This window comes from Artemia sp. Qi Xiang Cuo, chromosome 4 (assembly GCF_049724085.1).
Source record: "Artemia sp. Qi Xiang Cuo chromosome 4, ASM4972408v1, whole genome shotgun sequence".
NCBI classification, from domain to species: domain Eukaryota; kingdom Metazoa; phylum Arthropoda; class Branchiopoda; order Anostraca; family Artemiidae; genus Artemia; species Artemia sp. Qi Xiang Cuo.
In genome coordinates this window covers 79763970-79790876 of record NC_142797.1, presented here as the reverse complement: position 1 = coordinate 79790876, position 26907 = coordinate 79763970, and the positions used below count along the sequence as shown (strand labels likewise).

At 35.8% G+C, this 26907-nt stretch overlaps 1 protein-coding gene across 1 annotated transcript in view; it reads right to left on the bottom strand.

Annotated features, from left to right (window-relative positions):
• Positions 1 to 26907, bottom strand: part of LOC148953474 (anoctamin-3-like) — a 433736-nt gene that overhangs the window by 4066 nt on the left and 402763 nt on the right. The window contains exons 10-14 of the mRNA XM_089087971.1: positions 25021 to 25244; positions 21978 to 22142; positions 16948 to 17091; positions 5905 to 6074; positions 519 to 664 (exon numbers count right to left, since the gene is read on the bottom strand). Coding sequence (XP_088944097.1) covers positions 519 to 664; positions 5905 to 6074; positions 16948 to 17091; positions 21978 to 22142; positions 25021 to 25244 — 849 coding nt within the window. The remainder of the gene's footprint in view (positions 1 to 518; positions 665 to 5904; positions 6075 to 16947; positions 17092 to 21977; positions 22143 to 25020; positions 25245 to 26907) is intronic.

Sequence of the window (26907 nt, the reverse complement as noted above, 5' to 3'; positions counted from 1 at the left end):
AGCACCGACCCAGGTTCAAAAGGACGGAATTAGTAAGAATATAAGAAAAGTTTGACCTAAAATAAAACCAAAAAAGCGAAGCTTAGGACCAGCCAAGGTTCCATTGGACCAACCACATTACCAAAAATTAGCATTAATCCTGAAATTAGCAAAAATTAGTATTAGTCCCGAAATTAGCAAACTGCTAAACCGAGTTTAAATTGTAAGGAAGTTTGACCTAGGGTTTGACCTAAAATAAAAGAAAAAACGAAGTTTAAATCCAGCCCAGGTTCCATTGAACCCACCACGTTACCAAAAAGAGAAACAGCAAGGCAATTGAACTATGAGCAAAAACCAATAAAAAAAGCAAAACCCTTAATAGCCACAAAACATTTGTTAACAAATTGATGATAAAAGGTAGAATAGCTTTTTTCATATTTCAATTACACAAAGTTGCGCATTAGTCAAAATGTGGAATATTAGCTGGGACAAAGTGAGACATGGCTTAAGGGGAGCAAATATTAAAAAGACGGTCTTACCTAATTCCAGGTATTCACTTTGTAGCATATCACGGGATGCTGGTTTCAATAGTAAATCTTTTTCCCATTGGGGCAGTCCTTTAGCATTTTCTTTTTGCATTTCACTATTCTTTGCTCGCTTCAATTTCCATGAGTTCTGTATAAACCTGTAATTATTTAATGGTTTGTTTTAAAAATTATTTTGCATCTGGAAATTTTACGATTAATAATTGCTTCTAGGAAAAAGAGTCACATAAGTAGTTCCAACCGTATTGACTAAAATGCAATTTTCACAAACTGTTTAGATTCTAGAACTAAAACACTTGCTTGACTCAGATTTTTATATCTTTAAAGAATATACCTTAAGACTAATACTTGAAACTAAATACAATTGAAATGAACTATGAATAGAATTTTAATAACCATTTGACTAGATTAAACACAAATAACTAAAAGCCCTTGTTAGGGGTGCAACAATAGTTTTGAAAATTAATGTGTAAATGACTAAGTGACTTAAGTTAGGAATAAATAAGTATGAAGAGTTTATTTTAGATACCCATAAAGAAAGAGCCACAGAGAAACGGAGAATTTGCTTGTAATCCATCTTGCGAATAAAAAACTTTTTTTTTCTTTTTACACGTTTAAGATTCCATAAAGGCTAAAATTTTACTTTAAGTTTCATAAGGGAACTTTTTAACTTTTATTCTGTTTATTGGCTTAAAATTTCACAAAGGCACACATCATGCAAAGAAGTAAGTTTAATGGCCTCACCTTCTGACATAAGCATACGGAATAAAATGACTGGCTTACAAAAACATCTTACATACGCAAACTAATGAAATCAAAGCACACACTAAAGCTGTGACACGGAGCGGTCATTCCTATAGCACCTTCAAACATCTGGTGATTGAAATATTAAACTTTTTAAGAAACAAATAAATCTATCAAAACAAAACAAAGTGACACAAAATAGATAATAGAGAAAATACTACAAGTAATATTCAATCTGTCCTTGGAGACCTGATGAAGTCTGGTTTTAGGGTCTAAAAATATTACTTTTACACATTACTACATAGTCATAATTATTTTTATACATTACTACCCCGGCAAAATATATTAATAGTTAACCCCCTAAATATGGAAAAAATATTTATTCCGTTTTGTCCCTCTACAATAAAATGGGGAGTAATCCCTTTACCCGTATTTAGTAAAACAAAGTCCTTTAACTCGAATTGCGAACTCAGACCATTCTTTGATAAGTTTAATATCAAACAGTTCGTGGTAACGAACTGTAAGTAAGGAGCGACCCGGCTCAATGGTAACCGAAACTCTAGAAAACGGTATTTTGATACCAATAGATGCATCAAAAGAATCAGATTTTAATGCTGATTTCAAAAATATAGGTTTCATCAAGTTTAGTCCTACCCATCAAAAGTTACGCGCCAGAGATAGTTTGGCTGATTTTCGAAAAAAGGGGGAAAGACCCCCTAAAAGTTATAGAACCTTAATTAAAATCACACCATCATATTCAGCGTATCAGAGAACCCTACTGTAGAGGTTTCAAGCTCCTATCTTCAAAAATGTGGAATTTTCCATTTTTGCCAGAAGAAAGATCACGGATGCGTTTTTTTTTTTTTTTTTTTTTTTTTTTTTTTTTTTTTTTTCAGGGTTGATCATATCGACCCATTTTTCCTAGAACATCGTGAGAGGGCTCATTGGAATGGAAATTAAAAATTCTAGTGCCCTTTTTAAGTGACCGAAAAAAATGGAGGGTAACTAGGCCCCCTCCCACGCTCATTTTTTTCCCAAAGTCACCTGATAAAAATTTTGAGATAGCCATTTTGCTCAGCATGGTCGAAAATATGATAACTCTGTCTTTTAGGATGACTTAATCCCCCGAAGTCCCCTGGGGGAGGGCTGAAAGTTATGAACTTTACCCAATGTTAACATATAGTATTGTTTATTGAGAAGTATACAGACGTTTTCAGGGGGAGAATTTTTCTGGTAGTGGGGGGGGGGGCGGGGGTTATGTGGGAGGATCTTTCCATGAAGGGAAATTTCATGGGGGAAGGGACATTGCTATGAAGGGGACGCCGGATTTCCCAGCATTATTTAAAAAAAAATCAGAAATTAAATATAAAAAAACAAGTTTTTCAACTGCAACAGAAGCTACATCAAAACTTAAAACAAACAGAAATTATTACATATATGATTGGGTCCCCCCCCCCCTAGTCAGTACTTCGCTCTTTAAGCCAAAGAGTTTTTAGTACTTTCATAAGAGCTATTTATTCTAATTAACTGCCTTTTTGATTAAGAGGTCATTTTTAAAAGAATTGGAACAAAATTCGGACTTTGGCTTAAAGAGCAGGGTACTGACTAGGGGGCGAACCCTCTAATATACGTATTAAAAATATATGAACATAGAAGTTCGTTACGTAAGTTAATTCGTAAGTTACGTATATTTATTACTAATAAAAACGTTCGTAAATAAAATTAAACAAGTGTCAAGAAAGCCATTTAATAATAATAATAATAATAATTTATTTGTGCCCGCTCATACAAAAAAAGGAAAGCGGAGTAAGGAAAAGGAGAAAACAAAAACAAAAACACTTCAACACCAAAGTTAAGGTGTAGGGGCAGAAATTCGCACAAAGTTTCCATTGCCCTTTTTTGGGCGTTTCTTTCGGAGGATGGCATAATGTCTGTCTGTTCAACCATATTTTGGGAACGCAGGATGAATGTGTTTCTTTCACGGAGTGGATATCTAAGTAAAAACTTTAGATACTTGCAATAGATTGACCGGAGTTTTAGTCTATCAGTTTGGGTGAACCAATCCCACAATGGCGATACATAGAGCAGGTGAGGGAGAGCAACTGCTGCATAAATCTTTGCAAGAATCTTCCTGTTCAGGCTAAACTTCAAAGAGACAAGTTCTCCGTAACTTGATCGAATACTTTTGGATATTTTATCTATTTTCAATAAACATGAATTACTCATATCTTGACCATATGTTATTCCCAGGTACTTCATAGAGTTTCCCCAAAAATTTTCCGCTCGTCCCACCTGTACATATGTGTTTTCACTGTATAGTTGCTTTCTTGCCGAAGAAATAAATTCCAGAAACTCAGTCTTAAGTGCGTTAACTCGTAAACCAATACTTTCATACCCAGTAATCAGGCGGTCAATGTTCACTAGCAGAGAAACAAGATTGCAACTTAGCATTAGCAGGTCATCCGCGTACGAAAGCAGGCTAAGGTCGCAAAGATCGATGCCAAATCCTCTGGCAATATTTTTTGTTATTTCAGATATCAGGGTGTTGAACAGGATAGGGCTTAAAACAGATCCTTAACCAAATAAAAGTAAATTAATATTCAAATTTTGTTTTAATTATTCATGTACGGTGAGCCAAGATTAAAACCTGAATTTATTCTAAAACGTTCAAAAATTAAATAAAAAAAAAAACAAATTTTTAACTCAAAGTAAGAAACGGCGTTAAAACTTAAAACGAACAGAAATTATTCCGTATATGAATAAGACTGTCCCCTCCTCAACGCCTCGCTCTTTACACTAAAGTTTTTTATTGTTAAAAAAAATATAGTTGTGAGAAAGTCAAACTTTAGCGTAAAGAGCGAGGCGTTGAGGAGGGGACAGCCCCATTCATATACGGAATAATTTCTGTTCGTTTTAAGTTTTAACGTCGTTCCTTACTTTCAGTTAAAAAAACTTGTTTTTTTTAATTTAATCTTCGGGTAGAGTTGAATCTATAAAAAGAGATATGATTCTCTTATATGGCTTATAGTTTCTGTATGACTGCTACATTTATTATGGATCATTCTTTTTCTCCTTTTTTTTATATATGTAAAGGTCGATATATAATTTAATATAGCTTATATTTTAATATAAGCTAGCATAAGCTAAATCTTGGTACCTTTAATGCTCGTTTTGGTGATATAGAAAATGCTTCTGCTGAACAGCTTACACATCTCGGCCCACCGATTGCGTCTAATATTAAGTCTACGCGAAAATAATTTATCGCACATGTTTCTGAGAAAGTTTGTAAAGGGTGTTGTATGCTGATTTTTGGAGACTTCTAAACAGGGGCGTCGTTTTGGGGGAGGGGGGTAAGGTGGGCAGTTACTTCCCAATAATGTGGAGAAAAAATTATTATATATCCCATGCCCCTTGACTATCCACATAAGGACCCCTCTTGCCCCCCTCCAAAAAAATAGAAATGCTGGAGATTCGCCCCTGCTTCCAACTCTTCGGGAAATCATTTTTTAGCATTTCGCCGTAAAACTAAGGATCTGGGCTCGGTTACCACCCGTTCTGGTAATACAGAGGTTGCTCCTGCTGAATAGCTAACACGTCCCAGCCTGTCAATGGCGTCCGATATTAAGTCTACACGTAAACTACTTATTTTGTATTCTTCTGAAAAAGTTTGTTAAGTGCATGGTTTCCTAGTTTTTTGTAACTTTGTGCATATAATGGTTCTGTCCTTAAAAAGTTCTATTGCGCTTTAGTAATGCCACTGATTGTGGCAGATCCCCCTTTTGAACCATTCCGACTGAAAAGGATAAACACACAGTTCCTTCGATGTTCTTCGGGAGAAATATTTTGAACCTCACTCCTTGGATACAAAACGTTTCAGAAAAACGTAAAATGGTGGATCCTTTTGAAGTGGTTGAATTGGTCGGAGTTCTCATTAGATAACTAGAATCATGTGACGCATCACACCATATCACTCCACAACGAGTGTTGTTAGAGTCTTCGTGCAAAATGTATTTTTTTCAAATTTCTAAGCCCCTCCCCCAAGGAAAAAATTTCCCAGCCCAAACCGTGCGCAGTCTGTGTTCCTACATTCGATACTGAAACGTTTCTAGAAATTAAGGGGTTCCCTGAAAGTAAGCGGTCCAGGGCCCATGCACAGTTAAATACAGTCTTGTCTGCAGGATTACTCTTGTTTTATTTGATAATCAGTTTTTCTTTATCAATTCCTTCTATTCTTCTTTCTTTTTTTAATTAGGTGTTTTGTTGGCCATAATTTCAGAATTGTTTCTCACGGCTTTAAATGCCATCTTTTTTCAACACATTCGCTTTTATGGTCGGTATGGTCATTCCATGGTCGTATTCAGAATTTTTTTTCCCAGGGGGCAGGTTTGCAAAGGGATTTTTCGGGGGGACTACAAAAAACTTTTAAAAAAGCATCAAAGATTTGTTTATATTCATTTTTTTTACGTTTTTACGAGTCGGGCAAACATTTAGGGGGGGGGGGTCAAACCCCCTAACCCCCCTGGATACGGCCTTGATCTCTTTGTTGTGATAAATAAGTTCGCCGTAAATAAATCAATCTCTAGCCATCAACAGGCATCATTCTATAGCCAAAATAATTAGAGTCGGTTATACTTACGGTAAAAGAATTTCAAGAAAATTATTTAATAGCTGTTTTCCAACCATTATTATTGCCAGTTGAATGAATATTTCAGAGAGACATCCAGCAGGGTCACATTGATCTGTTCTTAATCGTGAAACTATATCCGCTTTGGTAGCAGGATCACCAGGATAAGTGTAAAATCGTCCCTAGAAAAAATTGAATCCACGTTAGCACTATCAAACAGTGGTAACGAACGTGGTACAGTGGTAACGAACTGTAAGTAAGGAGCGACCCGGCTAAATAGTAACCGAAACTCGAAAAAACGGAATTTTGATACCAATAGATACATCAAAAGAATTTGATATTTATGGTGATTTCAAATATATATGTTTCATTAAATTTAGCCTAAACCATTAAAAGTTACGAGCCTGAAAAAAATTACATTATTTTCAAAAAAAGGAAGTGACACCCCCTAAAAGTCACATGATTTTAATACAAGTCAAACCATAAGTTTTAGAATAGCAGAAAGCCCTACTGTAGAGGTTTCAAGCTCCTATCTACAAAAATGTGGAATTTTGTATTTTTTGCCAGAAGAAAGATCACGGATGCCTGTTTATTTGTTTGTTTGTTTTTGTTTTTTGTTTTTTTCCCAGGGGTCATCGTGTCGATCCAGTAGTCCTAGAATATCGTGAGAGGGCTGATTCAAATGAAAATCAAAAGTTCTAATGCCCTTTTTAAGTGACCAAAAATATTGGAGGGCAACTTGGCCCCCTCTCATGCTCATTTTTTCCCAATGTCACCCAATCAAAATTTTGAGTTAGCTATTTTGTTCAACATAGTTGAAAAATCTAATAAATATTCCTTTGAGGATGACTTATTCTTCCACAGTTCCCGGGGGAAGGGCTGCAAGTTGTGATATTTGCCCATTGTTTATATATAGCATTGGTTATTGGAAGTATACAGACGTTTTCAGGAGGGATTTTTTCTGGGTGGGGGGGGAGGGTCGGAAGACGGAGTTACGTGGGAAGATCTTTCCATAGAGGATGTTTTCTTGAGGGACTGGACATTTCTATGAAGGGGGCGCCGGATTTCCCAGAACTATTTAAAAAACGATCAGAAATTAAAAAAACAAAAGTTTTTTCAACTAAAAGTAAGGAGCAACATTAATGCTTAAAACTAACTGAAATTATTACGTATATGAGGGTGTTCGCCCCCTAGTCAATACCTCGCTCTTTACGCTGAAGTTTTTTTTAATGCTTTCAAAAGAGCTATCTATTCTAATTAAATGGCCTTTGTGATTCAGGGATTTGTGATTCGAACAAAATTCGAACTATAGCGTAAAGAGCGAGGTACTGACTAGGGGGTGAACCCCCCTAAACAAGTATTTTCAACTGAAAGTAAGGAGCAACATCGAAACTTAAAACGAACAGATATTATTACATACATGAAGGGGGTTGCTCCCTCCCCAATACTTCGCTCTTTACGCTAAAGTTTTTAGTACTTTAAAAAAACTTCTTATTGTTCTAATTAAACGACCTTGTGTTTCAGGATTCCTTCCTAAAGAATTGGGACAGAATTCAAACTTCACTTCAAATTATAAACATCTTCAACTTCACTTCAAATTATAAACCGCTTCAACTTCACTTCAAATTAGAAAAATATATTTCATATTTTATGAAATATAAAGTAAACCAGTTCAGTCAAACGAATTAGAACGTTTTTCTGCAATAAGAACGGAGGTACTACCCTGCATCACCATTATTTAAGCTTAGTCTAAATGAAGGCAGATCGGAAATTAATTCCTGTCCACCGTTCCCCCTCCCCTTCTATCTGATGGCTCAAGAAAAGCTAGACCATTAGAGCAAGGATATATTCTCTTTTCAAACAGTTCGTGGTAACAAACTGTAAGCAAGGGGCGACTCGGCTCAATAGTAGCCGAAACTCTAAAAACGGAACTTAATATCAGTAGATACATAAAAAAAAATCACCTTATTTTACTGATTCCAAATATATAAAATTCATCAAGTTCAGTGTTACCCATCAAAAGTAACAAGCCTGAGAAACTTTGCCTGATTTTTTAAACAGGGGGGAAACCCCCCTAAAATTCAAGGAATCTTAATAAAAATTACGCCATATCATATTCAGCGTAAAAGAGAACCCTAATGTAAAAGTTTGAAGCTCTTATATACAAAAATAGAGAATTTTGCTATTTTTGCCAGAAGACCGATCACGGATGCGGCGATGAACACAATAAAATAACATAAATGAATATAGTAAATAGGGGATATTTAATCCCCCGGATAATACCCCAACGCAGAAAATACCCCCAAGAAAATGCCCCCCTCACGAAAAATAACCCCCCACGAAAAGTAACCCCCGCAGGAAATACCCCCTCCTTAGAAAATATCCTCAAGGAAAATACCCTCCCCCCCCCCCGTGGAAAATAATGTTCCTAAATTTGGAGGTTTTTTTTTTTTTTTTTTTTTTTTTAGTTTCGTTGAAAAGTGCCAAGGAACGGGAAAAAGAAGAATTTACAAACCAAAAATATCTTAAAAACTTAGAAGAAAAAAAATACAAATCTATTTTTATTTAATAGAGTTCCATTATGAACTTCTGCAATTTTTGGCGGTATCGAGCACCAAATTAAAAAAAAAATTGAAGAAGAAAAAAATATAGGCGAACAATCATCAAAATTAAGCTAAAATATATGGCAACAAAAAGTTTAAGATGGTTTGGCTATCTTTTGAAAGGTTAGTTTGCGTTGGGAACCAAAAAATTCTAAATTGTTCAAGTTTTTACGAACGAAATCGTTGTCCAGTTTTACGAACTTTTATTCTTATCTTCCAAGAGCAAAACTACTCCAAATCACCATTAGTAAATAAATGAAACCCAAAACGAACAGAAATTACAATAGATACCCTAGTCAAACTCTAAACGAGCAAAAATTAAAAGCAGTTTGGCTAACAGCAACCACGTCTTCTTCAGACCAGAAAATGACTTGGACTTTACTTTAAAAAAAAGTTTATTGTCAGTTTGATAAACATATTCTGATATCTATTCCTTATAGTCTTTATACTTCTTTATTTGTTAAAGTCAAAAAAGTGAAAACTAAAATGTATTTTGTTTTCAGCAAAGTACACATTATATTCTGGGCTTGAGGAGTTGAAGGGGCTGTCAGCCATATTCATATTAATCGTTGCTCATTTTAAGTTTAAATAGGTGATTTAATATAATTTCTGTTCTTTTTGGGTTCAATTCATTTCTTTACGCTGATTTGTGATAGTTTTACGCTTGGAAAACTATTCAAATTCATTTCTACTCATTTTTGGCTTAACAAGGCTGTTTACTATTCTTTGACAAACTTTTTTTGTGGAAAAAGTTGTTTATATTAATTTCCGTTCATTTTTATTGACCTAGTCTTTTTCATATATAAAACATTTCATATCTTATAAATTTTTTCTATTATACTCCATAGCTTTTACTTTGAAGATTATTTGACTTTATTTTTGCTCATTTTTGGTTTAATGAGGCTCTTTACTTTTCTTTAAAAAACATATGTTTCCCATTAACAAATACTATCTGTAAGTGATTAAATTAAAAAACAAGTTTTTCAACTGAAAGTAAGGAGCAACATCAAACCTTAAGACGAACCGAAATTATTGCATATATGAAAGGGGTTGCCTCCTCCTTAAGACCTCGCTCTTTACGTTATTAATTAGAAAAATCTTTTTCCACAAAATCAGCTTTTCAAAGAAAAGTCAAGAACTCCATTAAACAAAAAATGAGCAAAAATAAAATCAAATAATCTACAAAGCGTGAAACTACCACAAATCAGAATCGACATATAAATGACACCGAAAACGGACAGAAATTACAATAAATAACCGAGTCAAACTCAAAACGAGCAGAAATTAACATAAGTTGGGCTCAAAACTCCTATACCTTCCCAAAGCCAGAACATAATTTGCACTTTACTGAAAAAAATACAAATGAATGTGCATTGTCAGTAAAATATACATATACTGATATTTAGTAATCAAAATGTTAATATTATTTGATTTATTAAAGTTATAAAAGTAAAATCATTTATATTAAAAAAGTAAGAAAAAGTTATAAAAGTAAAAACATTCATAGGCAGCGCGCTAGCGCTGCCTAAGTAAAGAACGATGTGGGCACAATGTGTTGTTTTTTGGTTTTATCTCCATACCCGGGCACTTCGTATCGAAGGAGTTGTCGTAGAAACTTCGAAAAGGGCTCATTCGATTGGAAATTGGAGTGACTAGTGCCCTTTTTAATAGTCGAAAGTGATTGGAGGGCAACTAGCCCCCGCCACGCCCATCATTCCCCCAAGCACATCCAATCAAAATTTTGAGATAGCCATTTTGTTCAGCGTAGTTGATTTCTAGAGAGAAAATATGTTTTTGAGGAGGACACTCTCCCAGAGCCCTCAGGGCAAGGGTTTTAAGTTATGCCCTGGGGGCATAAAAGGTTTTTATAGAAGGAGTTGTCGTAGAAAGTTCAAAACAGGCTCAATCAATTGGAATTTCAAAGGGCTAGTACCCTTTTTAATAGTCGAAAGTGATTGGAGTGCAACTAGCGCCCCCCCCCCCCACGCCCATCATTCCTCCAAACACATCCAATCAAAATTTATAGATAGCCATTTCGTTCAGCGTAGTTGATTTCCAGATAGAAAATATGTTTTTAAGGAGGACGCTCCCCCACAACCTTCAGGGCGAGGTTTTTAAGTTATGCCCTGGGGGCATATAAGGTTTTTATAGAAGGCATTGTCGTAGAAACTTCAAAACAGGCTCATTTGATTGGAAATTCAAAGGGCTAGATTCGAAGGCAACTAACAACCCTTCCACGCCCACCATTTCTCCAAACACATCCAATTAAAATTTTGAGATAACCATTTTGTTCAGCATAGTTGATTTCCACATAGAAAATATGTTTCAGAAGTAGCCCCGAAAGTTTGAACATAATACCCTTAGTCGTTCTTGGGATACTGCTGAGATGCCTTATTGGGAATTAGCATTGACACAGTGCATTTTGATTTAATCTTAAGGCAACATTTAGTTTTTTAACATAATGGGCAAATGGGAGGGTGGGCATGGGAGGGGGATTAGTTGCTCTCCAATCACTTTAGACAATTAAAAAGGGTATCAGCCCTTTCTATTTTCAATCGAATGAGCCCTTTTCAAACTTCCTACGGCAACTCCTTTGATACGAAGTGCCCTGGTCTAAACAACAACAACAAAAAAAAATTATACATCATACCCACATCGATCTTTACTATAGAAATGTCAAGTCTTCCAATCACTTTCGACTATTAAAAAGGGCACTAGGCCTTTCAATTTCCAATCGAATGAGCCCTTTTTCTATAAGTACCATATAAGCCCACAGGGCATAAATTACAACCTTTACCCTAAGGGCTGTTAGGGTGGTTGTCATCCTCTAAGACCTAATTTCCAGCACTTCCAACTACGTTAAACAAAATGGCTATCTCAAAATTTTGATTGGATATGTTTGGGGAAATGGTGAGCGTGAGAGGGGCGTTAGTCGCTCTCCAATCCCTTTCAATAAACTAGCCCTTTCAATTTCCAATCAAATGAGCCCTTTTGAAGTTTCTACGACAACACTTTCAATAAAAACCTTATATGCCCCCACTGCATAACTTACAACCCTAGCCCTGAGGGCTGGGGGGGGGGGGAGGTTGTCATCCTCAAAGACCTAATTTCCAGAATTTTCTACTATGTTGAACAAAATGGCTATCGGAAAATTTTTATTGAATGTGTTTGGGGGAATGGTGGGCGTCAGAGGGGGGTGAGTTATCTTCCAATCACTTTCGACCATTAAAAGAGCCCTAACCATTTCAATTTCCAATCGAATGAGCCCCTTTTGAAGTTTTTACTACAACTATATCTATAAAAACCATATGTGCCCCAGGGCATAACTTACAACCTTTGCCCTGGGGGCTCTGGGGGGTTTGTCATCCTTAAAAAAAATTCCAAAACTTTCAACTACGTTGAACAAAATGGCTATCTCTAAACTTTGATTGAATGTTTGTGGGGAAATGGTGGGCCTGAGAGGGGGGTTAATTACTCTCCACTCCCATTCGACTATTAAAAAGGCCAATTTTAATTTTCAATCAAATGAGCCCTTTTTGAAATTTCTACAACAACTTTCTATATAAACCTTATATGTCCCCAGGGAATAACTTACAACCCTTGTACTGAGGGCTCTGAGGTGGCTATTATCCTAAAAGACCTAATTTCCAGAACTTTCAACTACGTTGAACAAAATGGATATCTCAAAATTTTGATTGGATGTGTTTTGGAAAATGGTGGGCGTGCGAGGGGGGTTAGTTGCCCTTCAATCAATTTTAACTATTAAGAACGGCACTATCCCTTTCAATTTCTAACTGAATGAGGCCATTGTGAGGTTTCTAGAACATCGCTTTCTATAAAAAACCTTATATGCCCCCAGGGCAAAACTTAAAACCCTTGCCCTGAGGGCTTTAGGGGTTTGTCATCCTCAAAGACCTAATGTCCAGAACTTTTAACTACGTTGAACAAAATGGCTGTCTTAAAATTTTGATTGGATGCGTTTGGGGAAAAGTTGGGCGTGAGAGGGGGGTTAGTTGCCCTCCAATCAGTTTCGACTATTAAAAAGGGCACTAGCCCTTTGAATTTCCAATGGAATGAGCCATTTTTCAAGTTTTTACGACAACGCTTTCAAGAAAAACCTTATATGCCCCCAGGGCATAACTTACAACCCTTGCCCTGAGGGCTGTAGGGGAGTGCCCACCTCAAAAATATAATTTCTATCTGGAAAGCAACTACGCTGAACAAAATGGCTATCTTAAAATTTTTATTGGATGTGTTTCGGGAAATTGGGGGCGTGGAAGGGGTGTTAGTTGCCTTCCAATCACTTTCGACTATTAAAAAGGGCACAAGCTGCTCCAATTTCTAATTGAATTAGCCCTTTTTGAAGTTTCTATGACAATTTCTTCGACACGAAGTGCCATGGTCTAATGGAAAAAACAATAAATAATACATTGTGCCAACATTGCTCTTATATGCCCCCAAGGCATAACTTAAAACCCTTGCCCTGAGGGTTGTGGGGGAGTGTCCTCCTCAAAAAGATATTTTCTATACAGAAATCAACTACGCTGAACAAAATGGCTATCTCAAAATTTTTATTGGATGTGTTTGGGGAAATGGTGGGCGTGGAAGGGGGTTAGTTGCCTTCCAATCACTTTCGACTATTAAAAAGGGCACAAGCCACTCCATTGTCCAATCGAATGAGCCCTTTTCGAAGTTTCTACGACAACGCCTTCTATAAAAATCTTATATGCCCCCAGGGCATAAGTTACAGCCCTTGCCCTGAGGGTTGTGGGGGTTGTCATCCTCAAATACCTAATTTCCTGAACTTGCAACTACCTTGAACAAAATGGCTGTCTTAAATTTTAATTTGATATGTTTGGGGAAAAGGTGGGCGTGAGAGGGGGGTTAGTTGCCCTCCAATCACTTTGACTATTAAAAAGGGCACTAGCCCTTTGAGTTTCCAATTGAATGAGCATGAATTTCCAATCTATGACAACGCTTTCTATAAAAACCTTATATACCCCAAGGGTATAACTTACAGCCCTTGCCCTGAGGGCTATGGGGGAGCGTCCTCCTCAAAAACATAATTTCTATATGGAAACCAACTACGCTGAACAAACCTCTATTCTCAAGTGCAATTAGTGCTTTAAGAAGGAATTTTTTCTCAATATGAACTGCTTCCAACAATTAATTTAGAAATACCACTTTTTTTATGTCCTTATCTTCTTCCATTCAAATAGATTGTTTTCAAACTTGCAAAGCAATCAATCAGAAAAACATAATTTTCAATTTAATTAATCTATTTAATTTTCAGTAAAGGGTGAATTAAAGTCAGCCTTTTTTGGGAAGGGGAATTGAGGTGTGGCAACATAAAATATTTCCTTGTTATAATTTATATCTCTTTTAAGTTTTACCTATTGTAAAAATAATTTATGCACCTTTAATGCTTCGATTTCGCTCTTTACTTTCATTGGAAAATTATGCTTCACTAAATTAGTTCTGTACCTAAAATTACATAAGAAATTAAAGCACCAGGATCACTCAAGACAGCAAATAGCGTTAAATTAAGCGATATCTATGCGTCATTTTTGCAAGCAGAAGGCCTCTTATGCCACGATACCAGGATGTATTTGCTTTGATCACAGCATAAACATTATACTGTATAGAACATTCTCATGCTCTCCATTAAAATTTTTTGCTCACGCCTTTCTTTGTGACTCCGCCTTCGCGGGTGCACAATGATTTTTTTTTTTTTTTAGCGCATTGCGGTGGGAATATAAGAGACCTGTTGAAGTTATTGCTGTGACGCTTTGGGAAACTTCCCATACCGCGCGCTGTGATGCGTCCCATTTGTGAACCGAATTTTCCATACTCTATAATATTTGTGTTGTGGCTTTGATAGACAAAGCTCAAAATAATTGATTGTCACCTTTCTTGGGCCTTTGAATTTCCAATCGAATGAGCCTTTTTGAAGTTTCTATGACAACGCTCTCTATATAAACCTTATATACCCCCAGGACATAACTTGCAACCCTTGCCCTGAGAGCTGTGGGGGTGTGTCCTCCTCAAAAACATAATTTGTATCTTGAAATCAACTACGCTGAACAAAACGGCCATCTCAAAATTTTTATTGGATGTGTTTCGGGAAATGGTGGGCGTGGAAGGGGTGTTAGTCGCCTTCCAATCGTCTTCGACTATTAAAAAGAGCACAAGCTGCTCCAATTTCCAATTGAATGAGCCCTTTTTGAAATTTCTACGGCAATTTCTTCGATACGAAGTACCCCGGTCTAAAGGAAAAAAACAATAAATAATACTTTGTGCCAACATCGTTCTTATATGCCCCCAGATGATAACTTAAAACCCTTGCCCTGAGGGTTATTGGGGAGTGTCCTCCTCAAAACATATTTTCTCTGCAGAAATCAACTAAGCTGAACAAAATGGCTATCTCAAAATGTTGATTGGATGTGTTTGGGGAAATGGTGCGCGTGGAAGGGGGGTTAGTGGCCTTCCAATCACTTTCGACAATTAAAAAGGGCACAAGCCACTCCAATGTCCAATCGAATGAGCCCTTTTCGAGGTTTCTACGACAACTCCTTCTATAGGAAGTTCCCTGGTATGAAAAAAAACAATACATTGTGCGAACATTGTTCTTTACTTAGGCAGCGCGATTGCGCTGCCTATGAAGGTTGTCTCTCCATGAAAAAATCCCATACTTGTGTGTTATACGCCACTGACTCAAGATTACGACGTGTAAAACTCGAGAACAAACTGGTTCCTTCGTTACTTTAGAAACAAATTTGAGCTATATAGTTGCACAGTAGGGGGGGGGGGAGGTAAAGTATGTACAATTATTCTGCATATTATGAAATAAGAATTGTTTTCCTGACTTCAAACTATCCAAATACTTTACCCCCTCCCCCTTATGTGCAAATATATAGCCCAAAGTATACATTTCGCATATATTCTGTCACTAAACTCCTTCCCCCTACGGAAAAAAACTCAAATAAAATTCTCAAATTTGGAAAGCATTCTTTTCTACGGAGGGTATTTACCGGGGGGGGGGGGTAAAGTATTTGGACAGTTTGAAGTCTGAAAACAATTCGTTCTAGGTATATGGCCACAAAAAAATTACAGAAGAATAGTGAGGTATCTGGAAATTTTGTTAACTAAAGAAAAAAAAAATCCCAGTATAAAATAAATGTAATATTTCATTTATGTGTTTTCTCCAAGTGTTGAATGTTTTTTTTTTCAATGACCGTTTTTCCAAGCATTAAGTACTATTATTAGGTTAATGTATTGTTTCATATAAGTGTTTTATGATGATCGCTGATCAAAGTTTGTTATTTGAGCCTTTCATCTATGTTATTTTACTGTGTTCATGGCCGTATATTTGGCTTTAATATACACTTATGTATCTATCTATCTAATATGCAGAATAATTGTACCAAACACATTTTGCATGCGGATCCGCTAAACTTTACCCCCCCCCCCCTAATGTGCAAATCTATAGCCCAAACTAACGAAAAAACTGGCGTGTTCTCGAATTTTGCACAGCGTAAACTTGAGTGAGTGGCACATAAAACACAAGTAACAAAATTCCTTCCCCCTACGGAAATTAAAAAAATAAAACTGAAATAAAATTCTCAAATTTGGAAAGCCTTATTTTCCATAGGGTGGGTGGGTGGGGGAATATCCCGGGGGGGGGGTGTTTTCCGGGGGTATTTACCGGGGGCATTTTTCGCGGGGGGGGGTATTTTCGGGGGAAGTATTTTCTGGGGGGAGGGGGTGTTTTCCGTGGGGGAGGGGCACAGGGGGTATTTTACGGGGGGTATTTTCCGGGGGGTATGTTCCAGGGGAGGGGGTAACCATCGGGGGGTAAACGCCGGCCATCATTTGATAGAAATGATTTTTTGGGGGATGGTATCCTTTTATTCTACTCGGAAAATGAAACTGTTCTCAAGATAAAAATCACAATAAAATTTTGTGAATTAAAAGGATGTGGGGATTTGACGGCCATAAAAAAGAATAGCAAAAAAAACAATAAAAGACAAGCACTAATAAAGAGAAAGCACCAATAAAGCAAATAAAGAGAAAGCACCAAATGCAAAATTCTCAAAATTTTAAAATTCATACAATTCTCAAAATTTGAACCATTTATTTTTCTTTCTAATGTTTCCAGGAATTTAAACTTAAACTTAATTAAGTTAAGTTAAACTTAAAAATGTTTTTAATTTTAAGTGCATTTGCTTTTAATTTTTACTTTCAGTTTGCTTCTTATGCTAACTCCTAACATGTTTAATTGAATAATTCTGAATGTATCTATAAAAATCTATTATCATAAGAAACTTTTTATAATTGTTGAACAAGATGGAAAATGCCGCAGAAGTGATTGCAATTTGATAATAAGTGCAGGGTGGGGAGGGGGGGGGGAACAGTGGAAGAGGCAAAAGCTAAATGTCTGGTTCACACTTACCTTGAATAAAGCAATGTATATAAGGAGACTGTAGTCGTTAATAAATTCAAAAAACCAAATTTTGATTGTGTATTTTTCGTCATACTCAGCCTGGGTTCGGTGAGCTTCTAGATCAGTAAGATACTTGGCAAGCATTTTCCCAATCTGAAATAAAAAGTAAGTTTTTGTCATTGAGACCCTTTAAAAAAAAGCTTCAGCTGTGAAAGGTATCATAAACATAATATGTTGCATATTTTTTTTTTTTTTTCGTGGCAAGGATGCTAGTAAGTGAGTAACTAAAATTTTGTAAAGGGTGGTGCTTATAAAGCTTATCAAGGCTGCGCCCTGTCTCCGACCCTGTATTGAACTACTGTATTGATTGGGTGCTTGAAAATGTATCTTCTCATTCAGGAGTTCAAATTGGACAAAACCTTTTACTTGGAGATCTTGAATATGCTGATGATATCAGAATCCTCTCAGACCCAAAGAAAACTCAAACTATGCTCGATGACTTGGTTACTTGGGAAGATCGCAATGGCTTGAAAGTCAGGTCAGGGAAGACCAAATTTATGGCAATAAATCATACTGATCCCTTTCCGCTAACTACATATCAAGTACAGTTGGATCAGGTCGACAGCTTCACATACCTTGGCTCCCAGCTTAGTACTAATGGACCTTCATAAGCCGATTTTCAACAGCAATTGCAGAAAGCACAGACAGTCTATGCTTCCCTCAGAAAACCATTGTAGAACTGGCGTGAAATTAGTGTACGAACTAAAGTTCGAGTCTACCAGGCTTTGGTTCGAACAATCGTTCTTTATGGCAGCACCTTTACTGAAGGTGCTTGAGCATACCTGTCGTGCATAGCATCCTCAGGATAAACCTGAATGATCACATATCAAACTTGGATATGCTACGAATGTGTGGTATCAAGAGATGCGCTGCCATCACGATCAAAGAGCGTCAACTGAAATAGTTGGTCATGTCTTACAGAGCCCAACAGTGTAATCACCTCGCCGAATCCGTCTAGCTGAGCCCCTCAGCTAATGGAAGAGACGCCAAGGAGGACAGCGGAAAAGCTGGTGGAACTAGGTTAAATAAGATCTTGAACCTATTGGGGGGTTCAGAACCTTAAGTCATAGACGGACAACCCAGTGGCTCCCACTTGCAATGCAGCTGGCAGCAGATTGCACTACATGATCCAAACAGGTCTCGAAAATCCTTGATGCCTGGCAAGATGGAAACGCCTGATTCCTGACACAAATATAAGTAAGTAAAGTATTTGTAAAGCCTCATCCAGATTGTAGTCAACACAGCAGTGTTGGCTTAGTAATGAGTAATGTTTCTGTCTTTTTTACCATTCCTCATCTCCTACAAGAGAAGGACATAGAAACTTGGAGGTGGGCTCATTTGGCTTTTATTCTGAGTCTTGGTGTCCTTTTTAGGGAGACGCACCGATCAGAGGGCAAAAAATCGCCATTTAAGCAGCCGTTATACCAGCGGAAAAACTTTCAGGATGGCTATTGCCTCCCAACCCCAGTTTGCCATCCCTCAGCTGAATTTTAGTGTCTTCAAAATCTTGTCAAAACTAAGATAGACCTACATTAATCTAGCATCCACAGTAACAGATCAGTTTTCTTTAGTATACCTTTGACTTGGAGGATATGTGGGAGGATATTTCCATGAAGGAAGTTTTCATGGGGGAAGGGACATTGCTATGAAGGGGGCGCTGGATATGGTACTATATGGCTCGTTTGTCACTTGATCATTTTCACTTGACTCGGAAAATACAGCTTCTCCTTTGCCCCCCCCCCAAAAAAAAAAAAACTTTGACAAAATTAAGTACCTACTTCATACCCACACATCCAAGAAAAATATAGAATCAAACATTTAAGAAATATTTTTGATTAGAACGACCAAAGGACCGAAAAATTCCCTTCCTAGGACACCACAGCTCCAGGGTTAAGATGCCCACATTAAACAAAGAGTCAACATAAAACAGAGGCCTCGTATATGGATTTTACTAGAGAAGGATATTTTGTACCTTTTTGAAATCCTGCTTATTGTGTGAATACATTTATTACCATAATTGTAGGGTTCTGGCACCCGGATTTCCTCCCCCTGCTTCGTAAATGTATATATATTACACCTCTTTTGACTCATAACTATTTAGGGATTATTCAGGATGTGATTGATGATTAAATCACTAATATGTGATTATTAGTGATTAAATGATTATCTCAAGACGTGATAAGCATGTTTTCAAAGATGATCTATTACTTTCGTCAAATTTAGTATTTAAGGACACGTTATACTCAGGACCAATCAAAGGTTTTGGACTACATAATTGCAGGCTGAAACTTCAAAGTTATAGATACACTATACCTTTTTCAACTCGTGATTGTTCAGGGATTATTGTGAGATTAGTTTTAAGCGGACAGACGTATATCCTAATTTAAACATGCCAAGTACGTATTTCAAACATGATGTTTATGCTTCTGGAATAGAGAATCGGAGAATTGATCGACAATTCTGATGGTGAATCGAGGATTGTGAACGTGTGTAATTGCGATCACGTGTAATGTGGGATTGTCAAGAATTATGAATCAATCTAAGGGCTCTTGAAATCGCTAGTTATTAATGTGAGGCTACAATGTTAATATCAGAGGCTAGTATTCAATTATAGACACAAAGCAACCAAGTATGTTAATTAAAAACAACTAAAAGTTGACTGCACAGTTTTCCACGAAAATTAAAGATAAAAATATAATTTGTTTTATTTTAATTTAAAAAAAAGTGTAAAATACTATGAATGAGCCCCCCCCTTCAAAAAATATGGTAAACAATGAAGTAAAGATAAAAAGAACAGAGTGAATTAAAGAAAGGACGTTGTCCCCCCCCCCTCTAACGTGCAAATATATACTGGAGCAATCAGTTGATTTATCATTTCAATTAGTTTTACTAATTTGCAATCAATTTATTAATCAACTCAATTATATTAAATAAGAGATGGGCTGTTATTAGTGTAATCTTTTGTGCTTTAAATTCGCTCGTTACTTTCACTGGAAAATTATACTTCACTAAATTAGTTCTGTAGCTAAAACTACATCAGAAATTAAAGCACTAGAATCACCCAAGACAGCAAATAACACTAAATTAAGCGATATCTATGTGTCATTTTTGCAAACAGAAGGTCTCTTATGCCATGATACCAGGATGTATTTGCTTTGATCACAGCATAAATATTATACTGTATAGAACATTCTCATGCTCTCCATTAAAATTTTTTGCGCATGCCTTTCTTTGTGACTCCGCCTTCGCGCGTGCGCAATGATTGATTTTTAGCGCATTGCAGTGAGAATAGACGAATCTTGTTGAAGTTATTGCTGTGATGCTTTGGGAAACTTCCCAAACCGCGCTCTGTGATATGTCCCATTTCTGAACCGAATTTTCCATACTGTATAATATTTGTGTTGTGACTTTGATAGACAAGGCTCAAAAGAATTGATTGTCACATTTTTTGGGCCAAACTTTCGAATGTATAAATGTTAGAGTTATTCTAGGCCAAAAACTAGAGTAGTTTCTTGCTCCTCGCACCTTTGCTAACTGTAAACTGGAAGCCATTTTATGAAAAGTCCAGACTTTCTAAGGAGAGATCCGGTTTACATTTTATGGATATGTCGAGAAAAAAAAATCATCTCAGTTCTAGCCCAAGAAAAAAAAAATTTTAGCTGACGAGTTTACAAAGGAAAAAGCAAAATCATTAAAATTCTACCCCTTTCCTTCTTAAAAAATAGTTTGGAACCTCCAGAAACAATCCATGGCTACCCAAAGATTAAATGCTTTGATGCTAAAATCTACAAAAACATACTGAAGTGACTTAAAAACAAGATTCGTTGTGAAAAATTGTGAGACTTCTTTCACTGAGAAGCCGGATAGCAAAGTCATTATATAGGTTGAAAAATATTCGCTTCACTGACAGTCTAGAGCAGAGGTTCCCAAGCTTTCGTTTCTCTTAAACCACTTTCATAATTTATCTGGTTATAGTGGACCCCCCCCTCCTGCAGCTAAATTTCTACCATATTCCTAAAATTCGAGTTCCAACCTCGAATTAACAATTTTCCAAAAATAATATGAAAATTTATTGGTTAATTAATTAATTGATTGTGCTGTGAATGGATATGAAAAAAGTAAAGTTGGCGGGTAAAAAAAAATGGTTCCATCAAATTTTACTTTTTAACATCTACTCACAACACAAGAAACCGTTGAAATTTCTTTTTATTCAAATACTTAATTATTGCACCATTTATTAATATTTGTTGTTTTAACATTGTAATATGATAGCAGCTACAATCTAATTGGAATTAAACATCAGTAAATAAAATAACTTCTACAACGGTGATTCCAAATAATAAGTTTTTTCCCCTTACTCACTCCGATTCCATGGCCGTCGATCCCAATTTGGGAGAAGTTCTGTGAGCTCTTTGAAGATGGCGAAGCTGTTTGTGTGGTGTCTTCTTGATTTTTTGTTCTTTGAGGTGTCCTTTATTAAACAGCCTATCTTGCCTTGAATACTGTGTTGTATCTGAGTATTTTTTCCGGGTACATCTTGGATTATTATACCACAAGGGGTGTAGGTCAAGCGATTCAATCCAAGAGATCCTAATTACCTTATGAAGTGTGTGTCCTACTGTAAGGAGTCACAAAGCTCACCTATCGTTTGAAACAGTTATCTCTTGTTTGGAAAACCTTGATTCTCTTCTTTTTTTCTGTACTAAGCTAAAAAGTAACCTTCTTCTACTTACTGAACTATGATAGTCTTTACTTTTAGAAAGGCGAGAGAATCAATAAAATCTCCTTCCTGAACACAAAAGCCGTACCTTACTTCAAAGCCATACCCTACAAAGGAAGTACCACGGTTTTGGGTTGTTCCCAATACTCTCTTTTGGGAGAATTTTTATTTATTATGATGATTTGTTAGTAAATCTTTTAGAATAAATTAGCATAGTAGCACCTTTCTAAGGAATTCTTTCGTAAATTTTTGTACGTACCCAGTTCAATAATTGAATAACAACTAAGCTAATAAGTGAGGCAGTAATTGAAGTAAGTAATTTGGCGTATTGCTTAACAAATCCCTCCTCGGTCTTGAAAAAGACGATGACAATGGTTATCCTGTATATGATGACTCCTAGCATTGCCATAATTAATGCAGCTCCCTAGAAGGAAATAACTGAAATAAATCCTCTTAATCAGCACTCTTTATTTTCAAGAATTAAATAAAAAAACAGGTTTTTTTTTTACTGAGAGTAAGGAGTGACATTAAAACTTAAAACGAACTGAAATTATTCCGTGTATGAAAGGGACTGTCCCATCCTCAACGTCTCACTCTTTAAGCTAAAGTTTCTTATTTTTTTCAAAAAATAGAATTGTGAGACAGTCAAACTTTAGCGTAAAGAGCGAGGCGTTGAGGCTCCATAGAAAGAAATAACAGAAATACATTAATAGTACAATCTAAACAGTTTTAGCAGAAATTATATCAAAAAGAGAATGTCAAAGAGAATTAGGCTAAGCTGCGTTAAAGCAACACTACGTCAAAGACGCCACGTTAAAAAGAATAGGGGTCTTATAAGATTTGGATCTTCGAGGATTTAACATGGCAAGATAGGGATTAAAGAAGAGAAGAAATGTAGTGTCTGGCAACTTCATTAAAAGGCAGAAAATCTCCAAGAAAATCGGACAAATGATATAATTAATATGCAATATTAAAGGACTAAACCTGAAAGGATTAAACCAGTTCATAGCACATTATGTAGAAAATATTTAGAGGAAATATATTTTGAAGGTACAAACGGGGTTAGACGATGAATCAAGATAGATTAAACAATCTTGCCCTGGGTTGGTGTGTCGCAAGCTATTGGAAGATGGTGAAACTGACATTCGTATGTAGGACTTGGTAAGTAGAGCTACAAAATGTTGACAATTTGTTTGTTATTCGACCTTCATCGAAAGGGACTAGGGGTATTCAAGAAGAAGGGAGTCACCTGCCAAATTACTGAAACAAAAATCAATGAATATGCGAGGGACCAACTCTTACTTGAATTAATTCTTCTCGGTGTTTTGGTTTTTAATTGGCATTTAATCTTATTTTCGCCTAGTTAACTTACCCGGTTCCTACTAAAATGAAAACCGGGTCTACTCTTTGAGATTTAAAAGGGGGTAGCAGTTTGTAATTTCCGCTTGCTAGTTCTGGTGTCCTCAAAAATCCAATAAATTTGATTCCAGTTCTGACTATTTTTTAATTTGTTTTTTTAGGTGACGAATAGGAATCTTTTCCTGCATTTTTCCTCGGTTAGAGCAACCACGGATACTTTATAACACATATAATTTTTTATTCTTTTGGCTCTTGGCTTTACACTTTTGGCTCTTGAAGGAAGGGGTGAGGGTATTACATAAGTGAACATCAGTTCCGTGTTTTCTTCGATCTAAATTGTTGTCTCATGTTTTATTAGCAAAACATTTTTTGTAAGTAATGATCTCACCGGTACGCAATGGGTGTAATATCCGTAAACGTATTGTTATCAAAACGTATTAAAATCATTGTGTTTACAAATACAGATCCATGGTGCTACAATAGCTAAGACTTAGTTCGAGCATTCCAAGATTACTTATCCGACCAGCTTGGTTACTTACGCTAAGCACGAGACGTAATTGAAGTCAGAAGTTAGCAGAATTGCTAATTAAAACAGAGTGGATTAGTTTTTGGATAAGTTTACAACTGCTAACCCCAGAAAATGCAGGATAAGTGACGTCATACCTAAACAAAAATTTCAATATTTTCTAAAACAGAACCAATGCACGAAAACTAAAAAGGAGAGCAATTTTGGAATGTGGCCCTAATTGAGGGATTTGTAGTAAGCTATTTTTACAATGAATTATACATGATTAATGTTGTTGTTCACCTAGTTACCATAGCTTTTCAATTAAAAAGTTACTGGATAAATATTTTACCATAGCTTTTCAATTATAGCATAGCAAAAAGTTACCATAGCTTTTCAATTAAAAAGTTACTGGATAAATATTTTTTGTTAGTTTTTGCAGATTACATCCAGGGAAGTTAGTGGATAGGTCGGATAAGAGATGCTCGAACGCACTATAAACCCTATTTTTTTTTCAAACACCAAAATTAGAAATCGGCATGCCTGATTCTTTATGCGTTCAAAGTTATTGGAACCAAAACTGGCATGTTGTCGTCCCGACTTCAGATCCATCGAGAACATACCCGGGTATCAAGCCACTGACTTTAATTTTCTCGGATTTACCCTGATTGAACCAGTATTTCTTGTTCGTCCACTGTTTTTGCTGTGGACCTACATTATCCTAGTACAGCCCTAAATTATTGGTTTCATTATTCAATAGTACTATTTTATTTGAAACATCGTTTCAACTGATGTCTACAGCACAACATATTGCTCTCTAGATTTTATGAGAATTCAGTTTGAACACTCGATTGAATCAGTTACACCTTTGTACAATGCGTGACCATCCGTTTGATAGAGATATTGATGGTTGGTTCGTAAATGATTTATAATATATAATATACTGTGGGTCGGAATTATAATATACTGTAAATCCGACTGTTTCTAAACTGTCCTGATAATTTCTGGAGAATTTGACATCCGAAAACACTGTATTTTATTTTTAATATTTTTGTATATTTTTATATTTTATATACATTTATTTTATATTTATGTATCTAACTTTGTTGTCGAGTAATAGAAAACTACAGACTTCTTTAGAATTAAAGTAGTCAAAATATTTAAGTTTTAAATCAAACGTACTTCCAGAAATCCAGAAAGGGGAGATGAAAGGAAGGAAAATTTTCTCTGGGAACGGCCCAAAGCCTCCTAAAAATTTAAATTACTATCTCAAAACAACTTTCTAGCATTTATTGATCCTTTCCCTCAATAACGAACCCTCAGATTCATCTTAAGATATAGGACCATGTGCAACATTCTTCAAAAGGACGAGCTTCTTTCCCAGGAGAAACATGGCAGATTTTCGCGGCACGGACATACAACAGGAGAACCTACTTACAATTAGCAATACTCCGGTTATTGAGAGAAAATATCGAAGATTTTTGCTTGCTGGTTTCACGTAAGGCTCTTCTTCGCCTGTTATCGGACTGATTCGAGTTCCGTTGGCGAATTTTTCATATTCAGGTCTAACTTCTTCATCTTCTAGCTGTTGTGGATAAAGTAGGTCCCATTCCCATCTGATTTTGGCTTGTCTGCGTTTCCAAAGTTCAAGTAAAATAGTTGCTAATAGAAAAAAACAAATATAAATTAATAATTAATAAAAAGAATATTCTGGTATCAATAACAGTAAACAGATCAAAACTAAAATAGCCCAAGGCATTGACTTCGCGACCCCTAGGCATCTATCCAAATATAACAAGGGCTTTATTTAGCATTTGGTAGCTGCAACTATTATTTTACAGTTTTTGCTGCTTCTCCACAGCGTTTTTGCTGCTTTCACTATCTGTCTTTTTGTTATTAAATTTTTGTGGTTTGTAGTTTTTTTATCCTTTGATTTTTACACTTACCAATAAAAAGTTTAAAACATTAGTAAGAAAACTACCTCATTGCCTTTTAAAATAGGTGTCGTGTTACTTGTTTCTTTTTAAGTGGAAAAGAAATGTAGAAAACTTCTTTTCAGTTTGGTTTTTCATTTTGGTTCAATTAATAGAAACACTCTTTTAAAGAAAAAAATGCAACTAAAAAAAATATGGTGGGGATGATGTAAGCCATTCTAGGATCTTAGAAATCATATCTATTGATGTAAAATGTAACTAGCTGCATTACAAGGTCACTTGAATTTCAATATTCAATCATTAATAGATGTATTCATTATTAATATAACATTTGGTACTATTTTTTTCATTTTTCTTTTGCGAAGAAGACCTTTTCCAGGTTCAAATTTTTGAGCACTGAGTGGTGAAAACGGAAAATATGATTATGATGTGACAAGGCAAACTAGCTCTAAGTCATTTGGTCCCATGCAAACAATCAAAATGATTGCTATTGTTCTCCGTAACACAATTTAATCTACCTTTTTGTTGAATATGCTCTACTTTCTATCTATTAAATATTTATTATTATTTATTCTATTTTTTTAGAATTTTTTATTTTAGAAACATTTGTTGCACGTGTTTTTGTTTAAGATGAGTCATATATTTTGGTACTTGCCAGCATGCTAGATGAACTGAGAAAAAAACTCTCTTGATATATATAAATTTTGTTATAGATTTTCACTGCAAGATCATTAATGCTGAGGATTTACAAATAAAAATTGTTTTTAATAATTTCATATATTTAAATTGTCAAATAAAACGACAATCTCTTTGAAACTTAAGAGGACTAAATAGTAAGCCTGAGTCTTAATACAGGCCTGAAGTAATTAGACAAATAATGTCCCTAAATATTCTTTGATTATTTAGGTATTTGTCAGTAGTATTGCTATTGCATTAGCGATTGCTATTACTATTTGCTTGCTTTTGCTATTTATTTATTTATTAATTCCAAGGGCGCTAACCTCTACAAAATTTGTCGCATTTATTGCTATGCAAATAAGATTGGCAACAACAACAAAAACGTTTTTGTATGGGGTGTTTCTACACACTTTTACCATTATTTTTTTCACGAAAAGTAAAAAGAAAAATTTTAAACCTATTAAGATCCCAAATTGCCTACGTTTAAAGATATTAAAATTAAAATAGACAGAAATTAATATAAAAGAAAAACGAAACCTAAAACTAACAGATGTTAGAATGAGCAGTAATACCAAACTTAAAATGAAAAAAAGTGACAAACAAAAATTTTGGTTTTCTCACCGCTCCCTCCGAAAAAGGCTAGAGTGTCGGACACGTTTTACTGAAAACCCGATAAAAAGGGTGCGTCTAAACTTAGGCCTACTATTAAATCT